Source organism: Oncorhynchus tshawytscha, linkage group LG14 (assembly GCF_018296145.1).
Source record: "Oncorhynchus tshawytscha isolate Ot180627B linkage group LG14, Otsh_v2.0, whole genome shotgun sequence".
NCBI classification, from domain to species: domain Eukaryota; kingdom Metazoa; phylum Chordata; class Actinopteri; order Salmoniformes; family Salmonidae; genus Oncorhynchus; species Oncorhynchus tshawytscha.
In genome coordinates, this window is record NC_056442.1 from 26,078,331 (window position 1) to 26,091,901 (window position 13,571).

Here is a 13,571-nt window from a genome sequence, read left to right on the forward strand (position 1 = left end):
TGAGCACTGATGGAGGGATTGTGCGTTCCTGTTGTAACTCGGGCAGTTGTTGTTGCCATCCTGTACCTGTCCCGCAGGTGTGATGTTGGGATGTACCGATCCTGTGCAGGTGTTGTTACACGTGGTCTGCCACTGTGAGGACGATCAGCTGTCCATCCTGTCTCCCTGTAGCGCTATCTTAGGTGTCTCACAGTACGGACATTGCAATTTATTGCCCTGGCCACATCTGCAGTCCTCATGCCTCCTTGCAGCATGCCTAAGGCACGTTCACGCAGATGAGCAGAGAACCTGGGCATCTTTTTCTGATGTTTTTCAGAGTCAGTAGAAAGGCCTCTTTAGTGTCCTAAGTTTTCATAACTGTGACCTTAATTACCTACCGTCTGTAAGCTCTTAGTGTCTTAACAACCGTTCCACAGGTGCATGTTCATTAATTGTTTATGGTTCATTGAACAAGCATGGCAAACAGTGTTTAAACCCTTTACAATGAAGATCTGTGAAGTTATTTGGATTTTTACAAATGATCTTTGAAAGACACGGTTCTGAAAAAGGGACGTTTGTTTTTTTTGTTGAGTTTTTGTAGGCTACAGACCTGTAGACAGATATACAGATAGGTGTACTAACCCAGACGCCCACTCCAATGACCCGAATGAAGTAGCCGATGATGACCAAGATATCAGCTAGATTATTAATGGTCCCCTTCTCGGGTGTGGTTTCAGACGAAGGATTCTCCATTTCTCAACAGAAAGGAAGAAAGGTGTCAACGGCCGTAATAATGTCAAACCAAGGGACATCAGTCCAAGACTTGGAGCAAAGGATAATGATAATACTAGTGTCTATTAACTAGCGCTGCTCACATTCTAACGGACGATAAGGCATAAGAGAAAGGACATAAGTGAAGGAGAATGGCCAGATGAAAGAGAGAAAGGCCAGGTGAAGGAGAGAATGGTCAGGTGAAGGAGAGAAAGGCCAGGTAAAGGAGAGAATGGTCAGGTGAAGGAGAGTGGTCAGGTGAAGGAGGAGAGAATGGTCAGAGTGGTTGGTCAGTAAGACCTTTTGGTCACCAGAAAAGAGGCTGATTCAGAGGTTTATTAATGACAGTAATAATTAACGCCTAGCCTCTTCAATGTTCACTTACAGTACACACACGGTTCAGTTGTAGTAAAATAAACCCCATTAGTTCAGTTCAACCTATCGTAACAGGTCAAACTTGATTTTCTCTTCCGTGTGCAAATTCTATTGGTAACTTAATCAAATGAATGTTACAGGTGTTAACATTTGGTTTACCGTGACCCAAAATATGCCTAAAGCACAAACAAAGACCACATCCTCTGTCCTGTCGGTCTCTGACCAATGGTTTCACCCCCACCCTGCTGGAAATGTGTTGAGGGAGACTACGAGATGTGTGCATGAGTACAAGACCGTTCATTATAATGTAAATCTGGTTAATGATTTCTTCTCTTTTAGTAACATACGCAAAATGACAGAAGGACAAAAGGACCTGTTGTCGTAGCCCAGAGGAAAATTGTAAAACAGGAGAATCCCAAAACTCTTAAGCAAATATCCCTTTAATCATTTGATAGCATAACTGTCATCAAATTATCAATTTGACTTTCAGTTCAAAAACATCAGATTACATCAGTCAGATGACGTTTCTCTTCAGGGGTGTGAGGGATTGGGGGGGAAGAGACGACTCCCCTGTTGTTACATACCATAATCCAACATTCACACCCCAACACACATACACATTTAAACTCCAAATATCTTCACACAGCTCTATAGAGTAAAGGGGCGTGTTCAACTCAAATCTAAAATAAAACAAATATTTAGGTGTCAGGTATTCTGCCGGATCTGCATGCTCTTGCGGTAAGTAACCCATGCATCTGAAAATTAAATAAAACATAATTTGGCGACTTGGGGGCAATAATGATTACGAAACCACGTTATCCCCTCTGATGATAACACTATATCTGATTGGAGGAGGATAAGTGTTATGGTGAATAGCGATGAAGAGAAACTGACCAAAAATAACAAGTGACTGAAATCTAGGTCATGTTTATTAGCGCATTAAATAAAATAAAAACATTACAAAACATGTTGCAATGGAAAATGAATGTTTAGGTTATTGGGCAAGTCCTGGTAGGTAGTCCTTCCCTGTTTCAGTTCATTTTCTTCCATTTCATGCCTAATGAACATGGCCCTGGAATCATTGAAAAGTGAAAGACTAAAGTTACATACATGGGATGCTTTAGTGAATTTCAGAATGTCTGGAATAGAAAAGGCAGAAATAAAACAATTCAAATAACATTCGCAGCCAGTCATCCAAAACATAGCCCTATGCAGTCGTTAAATTCCTATAGAAGGTGGCAAAGGCTGAGGATGTGTGTTCAACAGGCAGACAAGTTTCAGACCATTGAAATGCATTCAAATCATTTTTGATTTGAACTTTAGTGTTGTTGTGGCATTCGGTGGTTACATTCAGATGCGAGTCCCCTTCCCCCCCACTTTCTCAAGTGTAAAAAGTTGATAACATTTCATTACTGAAACCCCAAGAATGCTGGTCTTAGCCACAACTCATTCATCCGGCTGTGGCTAGTCATCATCAGGATTGCGGTCCTCCCGAGCCAGTCTCAGCCGGGACAGGATGTGTTTCTTGGGGAACTTGAGGGTGGTACAGCCGAACTGGCTGACTCCCCCCGTGTCTCCGGGTAGTTTCTCCCGTCTCTGGACCCAGCTGCGCCAGCCAGGCTTCCAACAGTACACACTGTCATAGAAACGGGAGCCGTTCTCCCCGCCTAGCACGTATATCCTGCGTTTCCACCTGGCCACGCCCCCGGCAGCAATCCGCCTGGGCAACCCCGGGAAAACCACCGGACTGGGGGCTCGGTCACTCCCCCCACCCCCACCCCTCTCAGACACCACTGCCCCTGTCACCTCCCTTTCCACCCCTGTGCCCCGGCCCTCCCTGAAGAACAGCACCCGCCCCGTGGCTTCCAGAGGTTCCAGATGGGTGTAGTTTCCATCTATAAACTTCGTGGCGTCCCTCATGTAGCCTCCAATGGCACAGACCCCTCCCCGCACTGCCACCCCTCCGGCCAGGCAGGTGGCGCCAGAGTCCAGTCCCACGCGGGTCCATGAGTCAGTCAGGGTGTGGTAGATGAGCACGCCAGCGTGCACCACCGCCCGGTTCTGCTCCAGCGTGGTGCCGCCCAGCAGGTAGATGCGGCCGCGCAGGGCGGCACAGGCAAAGGAGCGCAGCGGCAGGGGCAGACGGGGCCCAGGGCCCCACTGAAGAGTGGCCAGGTCCAGGATCTCACAGGAGTCCAGCATGGCTCCTCTGTTGCAGCCCCCCAGGGCGTAGAGTGACTCCCCACAGCCCAGCAGACCCAGCATGGCCCGGGGCTGCACCATGGGCGACCGCTCCTGCCAGCGATCCAACACAGAGTCATACTCATGGACCTCCGTGGACACCGTGCCCCCCCGCAGGATGCCCCCCGCTACGAACAGCCGCCCCCCAATGGCCGTGCAACCTGGGCACAGCAGGGAGCCCAGGGCAGCCAGCTTCTCCCATTTTCCTGTGCGTGGGTCGAAGCAGTCCACCGTGAAGTCCCTCTCGTTCAGCGACTCGTCCTCCCGTGGCTTTAGGTCCACACACACTATCTTCTTCTCGAACATGCCTTCTCGGGGCCTCAGCGGGCCCCCCAGGCCCTCCCCGGCTGCCGCAGGGCCCAGCTCCTGGCTCAGCCGCTGGCTCTCCTCCAGGGACAGCAGGCCAGGGCGGAGGTGGTGGAGCAGGGCCGGCATGTGGCTGTAACGGTCCAGGGGCTGGTGCTCGGCCCAGCGGCGCGCTGCGTCGTACACCTCTGCCTCAGAGTCTATGCCCAGGCGGTCAGAGCCCAGCAGGCTTCCCAGGGTACCTGGGTCCAGCAGCAGGAAGTCCTTCTGGCGGGCCACACGTGGGAAGTGCTGGGCCACCAGCCTCAGAGAAGCCCTCAGGAGCAGCTGGTCGTGGTGGGAGCGGGCCAGAGAGTACATGCCTAGGCAGTTGTCCACAGACAGGTGTTCAAACAGGAACCTACGGACACACAGATATTTGAGGATGGAAAACCAGACAATAAAATATGTTTAAAAAAAAAAATGCTATCAAAACTCTGTGGCAGTTACTGAACTGCATATGCTTAGGAGTGTGAGCAGCATTCTGGACCGGGGAAAATACAACGCATCTATATCAGGCAGCACTGACTATATAGTTACCTGGAGCACAGGTCCTGCAGGGGCATCACTTGAAGCCGATTGGCCGCCACAAACAGGTCCTCGGCCGTGTCCAGGCAGAGCCCCGCCTCCCCAGTGTAGACAAACTGGATGACAGTCTCCATGACTGACGGCGTCACCTCCTCCAATCGGATCTCAGTGAGGCGGGACTCCACCAACGGGCTAGTAAACATGGCACGGAAATACGGGCTGACCGCTGCCAAGAGGACTCTGAAGAGAGGTAGAAGCATGACGTCATTCACATAGGGTGTGACTACAATGAACTGCAGGAGACTAGAGTACTGAAACAGCAGTAGGCATCCAAGTGTGTGTAACATATTCCTTTGTGGGTAGCAACATGCACTGTCTGGATCTAGTACACTAGAATTAAGAGAAGGTCTTTGATCCCACCTGTGACACATAAACCTCTTCCCCTCCACTAACAGAGTGACATCACACAGCTGCTGAGCATCCAATAGCTGCTTCAACCCTGAGGGTGAGAATAGGTAAAAAGTGAGGCAAATGAGACTTACAGTACCAGGCAAAAGTTTAGACACATTTACTCATTCAAGGGTTTTTCCATTATTTCTACTATATTCTACATTGTAGAATAATAGTGAAGACATCAAAACTATGAAATAACACATACGGAATCATGTAGTAACCAAAAAAGGGTTAAACCAATCAAAATATATTTCCGATTCTTCAAAGTAGCACCCTTTGCCTTGACAGCTTTGCACACTCTTGGTATTCTCTCAACCAGCTTCACGAGGTAGTCCCCTGGAATGCATTTCAATTAACAGGTGTGCCTTGTTAAAAGTTTATTTGTGGAATTTATTTTTTCTGAATGCATTTGAGCCAATCAGTTGTGTTGTGACAAGGTAAAGGTAGGGGTGGTATACAGAAGATAGCCCTATTTGGTAAAAGACCAAGTCCATATTATGGCAAGAACAGCTCAAATAAGCTAAGAGAAACGACAGTCCATCATTAATTTAAGACATGAAGGTCAGTCAATATGGAAAATTTCAAGAACTTTTAAAGTGCAGTCGCAAAAACCCATCAAGCGCTATGATGAAACTGGCTCTCATGAGGACCGCCACAGGAAAGGAAGACCCAGAGTTACCTCTGCTGCAGAGGATAAATAAATTACAATTAATTGCACCTCAGATTGCAGTCTAAATAAATGCTTCACAGAGTTCAAGTAACAGACACATTTCAATGTCAACTGTTCAGAGGAGACTACGTGAATCAGGCCTTCATGGTCGAATTGTTGCAAAGAAATCACTACTTAAAGGACACCAATAAGAAGAAGAGATTTGCTTGGGCAAAGAAACATGAGCAATGGACATTAGACCGGTGGAAATTAGACCTTAGACCTTCTGTCCTTTGGTCTGATAAGTCCAAATTTGAGATTTTTGGTTTCAACCGCCATGTCTTTGTGAGACGCAGAGTAGGTGAACGGATGATCTCCGCTTGTGTGGTTCCCACCGTGAAGCATGGAGGAGGAGGTGATGATGTGGGGGTGCTTTGCTGGTGACACTGTGATTTATTTAGAATTCAAGACACACTTAACCAGTATGGCTACCACATCATTCTGCAGCGATACGCCATCCCAGCCTGGTTGGCACTTAGTGGGACTATCATTTGTTTTTCAACAGGACAATGACCCAAAACACACCCAGGCTGTGTAAGGGCTATTTGACCAAGGAGAGTGATGGTGCTGCATCAGATGACCTGGCCTCCACAATCACCCGACCTCAACCCTATTGAGATGGTTTGGGATGAGTTGGACCACATAGTGAAGGAAAAGCAGCCAACAAGTGCTCAGCATATGTGGGAACTTCAAGACTGTTGGAAAAGCATTCCTCATGAAGCTGGTTGAGAGAATGCCAAGAGTGTGCAAATCTGTCATCAAGGTGGCTACTTTGAAGAATCTCAAATATATTTAGATTTGTTGAACACTTTTTTGGTTACTACATGATTCCATGTGTTTTATTTCATATTGTTGATGTCTTCACTATTATTCTACAATGTATAAAATAGTAAAAATAAAGAAAAACCTTTGAATGAGTAGATGTGGCCAAACTTTTCACACACACACACACACAGCACATGATGAGCTCTCTGAGTAACATGACTGATGCAATCATTTGGACGTTCCCATTCTACCATACCATGTGTGACGTAGTCTCCTAAAGGAGTGGTGCTGTCGTCGGGAAAGTCCTCTTCTTCAGAGTCGCTGTCCGAAAGGGGCTCCCCTCCCCCACTGTCACCGTCCTGCCAGGGCTGTGGCCGCCAGGTGATTGTTCCTCCACGGACTGCACTCATCTGGAAATAGTCAAGATTTGACATAGATAAACAGGAATATCAGGAACCTTTAACAACAACAACAAAAAACATTTATGTCAAGGAGCCAAATACACAAGATGGTGGCCAATTATAATTACAATTTGATGTAGATAGATATAGGTCATCTATCTATGAGTAATTAGAAGGTCACGGTCAAGATCAACTTCAAAGCCCTTAATAAATCATATCCAACTCTGAGCTAAAGGCTGAATGAGTGTCTTGCAAAGCTCTAAGGTACCATTCCCTAATCCTCTCTCTTATTGGGAAAATCAACAGGGTACATTCAGGAAGTGACACAAAATGACAACAATGTGGTTGACGTTACCTTCATTAAGGTGAGACTACCCTACTTGGTGGTCCTGTCCTGGGCTCTGATTGTGTGGATGTCACCAGGGGCCAGACAGTTACTGTTAGTAGCTTCTCCTTTGGGCCCGATTGTCTGTAGTCAGTCAAAAAGGGAAGCTGACAGTTGACATCCGTGTGTCCCACCCTCCGATCCGCCTTGCCTGTCCTGGTTTGAGTGAGTACGGCCTCCAGTGTGGGGTGCAGCACGGCTCATGGTTCTCAGAACCACCATGCAGACTATAACAACAGACCGCCCGGCGGCGGCTAGCTAACGTTTGTTAGCAACTGCTGAATGCAGCTCTCTAAAAATCATCCGCCAAAGCACCCCTTTCTGTCTTATCAGAGGAATTAGTCAATCATGGCATAAAACACAAACATCTCAAACACATTACGGATGTAAAACGAACATAAAATACTGTTTTTATTGCCCCAGAGACCTGCCTGACTGTTGTCGGCCGCACAATTCACTTGTCTCCCTCTCTGAACCGCATTACCGCAATGCAATGGTTTCGCTAGTCTCATTGGCTAGCCTTTGAACCAGTGCACGGATGTGACGTTTAGTTTTGAACTCGCTCGTGTTCCTTCTTTTATAACTAAAGCAAATGTAAGAGATATTTTGTTTTTAGACTTTATAAACACAGTCAGTACATTACATTTGTTACAAATAAAAATAAATTTTATTAATTGGTTGTCTTATTTGGTTCCGCCTTATGTACCAACCTACTTCCGCATTGAAACATGGCGACTTGCATTGGCATGGTTGTTCGGCTTGGCACATTGAATGTCTTAAAACCTGTTTCAAGACACTTTAAAAGGCAGGGGACAAAAGTGTTTACCCACAGCCGCTCCACACATGAGGTGCGAAGTAGTCTGTACGAACATGTCCGCGAGGGCTACAGTGACAAGCCAGACTTGGACATGAGACTTGTGTGCGAGGAGACCGACAAAGTCATTGCCAATGTGGAGACTCGGAAAGGGGACCTACGGGGAGCAGATGTCAGGGAGATCGTAAGATTTTCTGTATATCCCATCTCACCACACCATGTTGAATACTGTAGATGCAGCCTAGTTCCATGCAATTTGCATGCTCTCTTGACCCTCAAGTCATTAATGTGTATTTGAGAGATTGCCTCTGTGCTTTCATATGCTGTGTGTCATTTGCCTTGAAGTATATGCATGCGGTGTAGCCTACTGCATTAGTATCAAGCACATTGCCTGATCTCTATATGCCTATTTTAGGGGGGTGTTTCTGATGTAAGTGTGTGCTGCAGGTGTATGTTTGGCAGCAACTTGAGGCAGTGCGAAAGGAAATCTCACATCTGGAGAAGCAGAAGAAAGTGATCAGCCATAGAGTTCGGGCTCTTGTGGTCAGTTGATATGTTGGCAATGATACCAATACCTGTGCTTCAAAACATTTTTTTTAATGTTATGATGAGATATTATTTTGTGGAATTATTGTGATAAACATTTCCCTTCTCTTCACAGGATCAGAATGACAAGAAATCCCTAGCTAATGTAAGTTCTGCCTTGCCTGCTGTGGCCTTATGGTATTTGCACTTAACATCAAGGCTGAACAGAAATAATACCCTTTTGAAGTAAGTAGCCCCTTATTTTGTTCAGATTCCTGAGTTCAAGGAGGCTACAAAGGAGGGTCGGGAGATCCGTCATCGGCTGAGCCAGCTTTACCCCAGAGAGAGTGAGCTGGAGGAGGAGCACTATGGCCGAGCCCTGAGGCTGCCCAACACCACACACCCCGATGTGGTGAGTACACACACACACACACACACACACACAGGTGTGGGGCAAATGTATGTTGTTAGAGAATCATTCTGGGAGAGACCTATGCATAGAGACAGTCTTTCAACTATTGGAAGACATTTTTTTGCATATCTGAAAAAATCTATAGTTTGTAACTAATTTAATTTTCACCCCCCCCATCTCCCTCTTTCAGCCAATTGGAGATGAGAGCCAAGCGAGAGTGGTGGAGCTGGTTGGACAGAAGCCAGGTGAGGAGGCGGAACAATACAATTACATGCTGTCCTCATGATCTCATCAACGTACAAAGTAGGGCAGTATTTGATATGCAGTTATCTCTGACCTTTTTCATCAGAGTTTGACTTCAAACCCAGGGGACACCTAGAGATCGGGGAGGAGCTTGGTCTTATCAGACAGAGGTTAGACACACACTGGTCTGCTCTCTGGCTTTTGTTCTCTCTTCCTCCTGTCTCTCTCTCCATACACCTCTCTCTTCATGTCACTCTGCTTACTCTCTCTCCTCACTGTTTATTGTCTTTTTTTCTCTTTATATCAAAATTTCTTCTTTCTCTCTCTCGTTGTTCCTCAATACTATCTCTCTCAATTTTAATCAGTTGATCCTCCAGTCCCAGTATTCTTGGCAAAGGCCTACCGGTAAAACACATAACTGAACCTCATCAACAGTGCAGCCAAACAGGGGCTCACCAGCGTTATCCTCTGGTATTGTTGTTAACAATATGTAGCCTAGGGCTTGTCGTTAGTAAATGGGTGCTTAATATTGTATGAGTTGTTTCTTTGTCTAGAATCTTTTTTTTGCTACAGCAAATGGCCAGGGTCTTTGCTAGATTTTCAGATGAACAATCTTTTGTTCTAATTTCCCCTTGAGATTAATGTCTTATCTTTATATATATTTTTTAAACTTAATTACCAACTCTCACCCTCTGTAATTTCCAGGTGAACATAAAGGAGAGCCGTCGTTGGTAAAGTCGATAAAAAAATCTATCCTGTTTATTACATGTTGCAGCAGGGAGACACCTCCAGCACAGAAGCAAAGGAAATGTCTAACTGGCCTGCACTGAGAAGGTCCTTAAATCCTAATCAGCAGATAGGCTGGTGTTTACAGAACAGCTGAGAGGCTTTTAGGAGGTCAAAACGAAAGGCAGTGACTTTGTCAGCTGCTACAGAATCGCACTGTTTGACAGAGTACAATAATAATCAGTGTCCTCGGTCCTTGTATCTCCAGTCTAGCGTCATCAATCAATATCAAGTCATTCAGAACATTCTGCTTCAAGCTTAGTGACCATAAACCTGCACCTTCAGTGTAACAAATAGAAGACTGGAAATCATGTGTACAGAAACTCCAAATATGCATAACATTGTCTAAATTAAATATGAACTTCAGTCATCTGAAATATTCCTAGTGGTTAGAACGTTGAGCCAGTAACCGTAAAGGTTGCTGGATCGAATCCCCAAGCTGACAATGTGAAAATATTTTGTTCTGCCCTTGAACAAGGCAGTTAACCCACTGTTCCCCGGTAGGCCGTGTATTATAAATAAGAATTTGTTCTTAACTGACTTGCCTAGTTAAATAAAGCTTAAATCATGTGGTTTACTCCTATCTTCTCTCTGCAGGCGTCTTGCCCATGTCTCAGGTCATAGGTCATACTATCTAAGGGGAGTGGGGGCCAGACTCCAGTCTGCTCTACAGAACTTTGCCCTGGAAACACTGCAGCAGCGGGTGTGTAAGATACCCTTTGTTTGACTGTGTTATCAGGGAGAATAGATTGATATATCTGCAAAATGTGTGAATATCATTTCAGATTCTGAGTGTTTAAAAGTCACATGTACAAGGTTGCAGGTGTGATTGCAGGGTACAATGAAAATCTTAGGTTTCGAGCTCCAACATGCAGGACTAAGTGAAATAAAATAATGAAAATGATAATAAAAAAACAATAGAAATAGCACTATATATATTATAACAACTGTAGCAGTGATGAATAAATGCATGTCTCCCTACTTTGAAAGCGAATCTGTTTTTTTCCATCTCAGGGGTTTATACCTATGGTTGTGCCAGACATGCTGAAGGGGGCTGTATTTGTGAGTATCTGACTCTATCCTTCATTTACACTGCAGACATGAATGCATAACAATATTCAAACTGGAAAAAGAGAGTAAAGCATTCCGAGATGAAGGTGCGATGTGTGTACCTAGTAGTGAGCCAGTTTTCACAAGTAACATTTCTCCAAACTGACACGTTCTCTCTTTCTTTCTCCGGAGACTCTCTCACTTCATCTCTGTCTCCCTCTCTCATACATACAGGAGGGTTGTGGAATGCAGCCCCATGCCCACAGGTCTCAGGTGTACTCTCTGGACCCCGCCTGCTTCCCTGACCTCAACCTGGCTGGCACAGGGGAGGTGGGCATAGCAGGTGAGGCCATGTATGAGTTAGGCTGTGATGGGGAGGTCGTGGGGTACGGTCATCTGTGTGGGTGAGAATGGAAAAACCTTAATGATTAGTAGTGATGTACTAGTGTGTCGTTGTTGCTGTAACCAGAAAGTGTCCTTTTTCTCTTCTAGGTTATTTTATGGACCATGCTGTTAACTGGAAGGACCTTCCTGTCAGGTGAGGCACTTTATTTGTAATACTGTACGTTTGGTTTTCTGACAACCCAGTGTAACATATACATGTACCTCCTATGTGTTTTTATTAGAGCTGAATGGACTGGTTTTTCCATTGTAGGTCTGTGTGCAGTAGCACATGTTACAGGGCTGAGACGGACACAGGCAGAGAGACTTGGGGCCTTTACAGAGTACATCACTTCAACAAGGTAACAGGAAACAACGGCAAATCTTTAGAATCAACCAAGAACCAATTGTCCGCCATATTTGATGCATGGTGTTAAAGAACCCTTGTGTTCTCATCCTCTGTTCGTGTGTCTGTCCAGGTGGAGATGTTTGGTGTGACTGCAGATGAGACTGGGGAGGAGAGCTCTCAGATGCTGGAGGAGTTCCTGTCCCTGCAGAAGGAGATCTTCTCCTCCCTGGAGCTCCACTATAGGTCAGTGCTCCTCTCTGACTCTCTGCATACACTCAATCTGGCTGGATAGATGCGTAGCTTGTTCTTTGAGTCATACACTACAGTGTATTTTGCCATTTGTACACACCATAGTCATATATTTACATATACGTATATTATTTGTGCAATTACTCACACACACTATTGATTTAACTCATTAAACCCCTAGCAAGAGTGTTCCTGTAACCGCTGCGTTCTCTCTACCTGTAGAGTACTGGACATGCCCACCCAGGAGCTAGGTCGCCCAGCACACAGGAAGTACGACATTGAGGCCTGGATGCCAGGGAGGGACAGCTATGGCGAGGTGGGATTGATGGCACTACTATGATTGGTTAATCATATCCTGGATGAATATTGTTTTTGTTTGAAAATAATTTCCCATTATTGCTCTGTCAGAGCATTGGGGTCAGTTTTGTTATCCAGGCTTGATGTTTTTGTTTCTCCATTGGCTTGCCTTAGATCTCCAGCGGGTCTAACTGTACAGACTACCAAAGCAGACGCCTCAATATCCTATATGAGGGAGAGGATGGTAGCCTACATTATGCTCATACGGTGAGACCAGGAAGGGGGATATTCTTTATGTTGTGAGATTCAGTATTTCTGATGCACTAAATGTAATAGATTCTACAAGAACAGATTTTCTAAGTGTTTTCTAATTTTTTTATTAGAAAATGTCAAATTATTTGTGTTCTGCTCTATAGGTGAATGCAACAGCGTGTGCTATTCCCCGTACTATCATTGCTATACTGGAGACTCATCAGACCAAGGTAAGAGAGAACACTGACTGTATTCCCAATACTATTGATGAATACATTCACCCACCATGAAAATAAGTGTCTCTGATAACATGCTACTTTCTATATCTCACTCACATGTCCATTTTCAGGAAGGGACTGTGTTAGTGCCTCCTGCCTTGCAGCCCTTCCTGGGGTTGGAGGTGATTGAAAAGCCCAAATACATTCCTTTGAAATACATCGGACCAAACCAGCCCAATCGCATGCCCCGCCCTGTCCCAAAGCCCAGATGACATCATGCACCAACACACTTACATCAAGAGAACAACTGAAGCCTTTTCCATCTGCACGTTTACTTATTCTGTGTTGCTCTGCCATGTAAATATATTAATGCCATACTGTTTGTGAATGTGTGTCACGATGACACTATCATAAACTGTCCTGTTTCTGTCTGCAAAAGAATGAAATGGTATTAAATTAAACAAAAATGTAATTTTCTCACAATTCATGTTGATCATTAAAACAATTCAGGATCTGCAACCACACAGTAGGCTACTTTCAGAGAACACAGTTCTGCTCTAACAAATCTAAATGCTTTTATATGTAAATATACTCAAAAACAACATTATGGCAAATAAGTATTTCAGATCTGGTGGTTTTATTCATTGGACCCCTGTTTATGTCCCACATAGGTGTAGTGCTTGCTGTGTCAGAGGCTTATCATTCAGGAGAGGGAACACAGGGTCCTTCATGTCCACTGCCTGGAAGTACTAGCACACTGGAATTACTGAGTGAAGAGACACCAAATAGTGCTGTAATGACTGTGTTCCTATCCTTAATTCTGGGAAATAGATTAGAATATAATTGTTAATGAAGCCCAGAGGTATAATGTGCTCCTTCCAATAGTCAGAAAACAAGTGGACAAAATGCTGTGCCCATTAGGCTGGGCATTACATGGACATTACATGTCAACTCTAAATGGGTAATTAATTGTGCTAGACACTACTATAATTAAGTAATAAGGCCCGGGATGCATGATGCAAAGCAGAGTGCCTGGATACAGC

General features: G+C 45.0%; 2 protein-coding genes across 2 annotated transcripts; one reads left to right on the forward strand and one right to left on the reverse strand.

Annotated features, from left to right (window-relative positions):
* Positions 1-2,036: 2,036 nt before the first annotated feature.
* LOC112266858 (kelch-like protein 12) lies at positions 2,037-7,462 on the reverse strand. Its single transcript, XM_024444742.2, has 5 exons — positions 6,923-7,462; positions 6,423-6,576; positions 4,660-4,738; positions 4,252-4,479; positions 2,037-4,072 (listed from the first exon to the last, which is right to left on the reverse strand). Exons 1-5 carry the CDS (start codon positions 6,926-6,928, stop codon positions 2,590-2,592), a joined length of 1,950 nt encoding a protein of 649 aa, XP_024300510.2. The 5' UTR covers positions 6,929-7,462; the 3' UTR covers positions 2,037-2,589.
* A 208-nt stretch (positions 7,463-7,670) lies between these two features.
* On the forward strand, positions 7,671-13,004 carry sars2 (seryl-tRNA synthetase 2, mitochondrial). Its single transcript, XM_024444744.2, has 16 exons — positions 7,671-7,950; positions 8,214-8,309; positions 8,428-8,457; positions 8,563-8,703; positions 8,894-8,948; positions 9,053-9,116; positions 10,330-10,435; positions 10,747-10,794; positions 11,017-11,125; positions 11,275-11,320; positions 11,438-11,525; positions 11,643-11,755; positions 11,984-12,077; positions 12,233-12,325; positions 12,475-12,540; positions 12,660-13,004. Exons 1-16 carry the CDS (start codon positions 7,681-7,683, stop codon positions 12,798-12,800), a joined length of 1,560 nt encoding a protein of 519 aa, XP_024300512.1. The 5' UTR covers positions 7,671-7,680; the 3' UTR covers positions 12,801-13,004.
* The last annotated feature ends 567 nt before the right edge of the window (positions 13,005-13,571 follow it).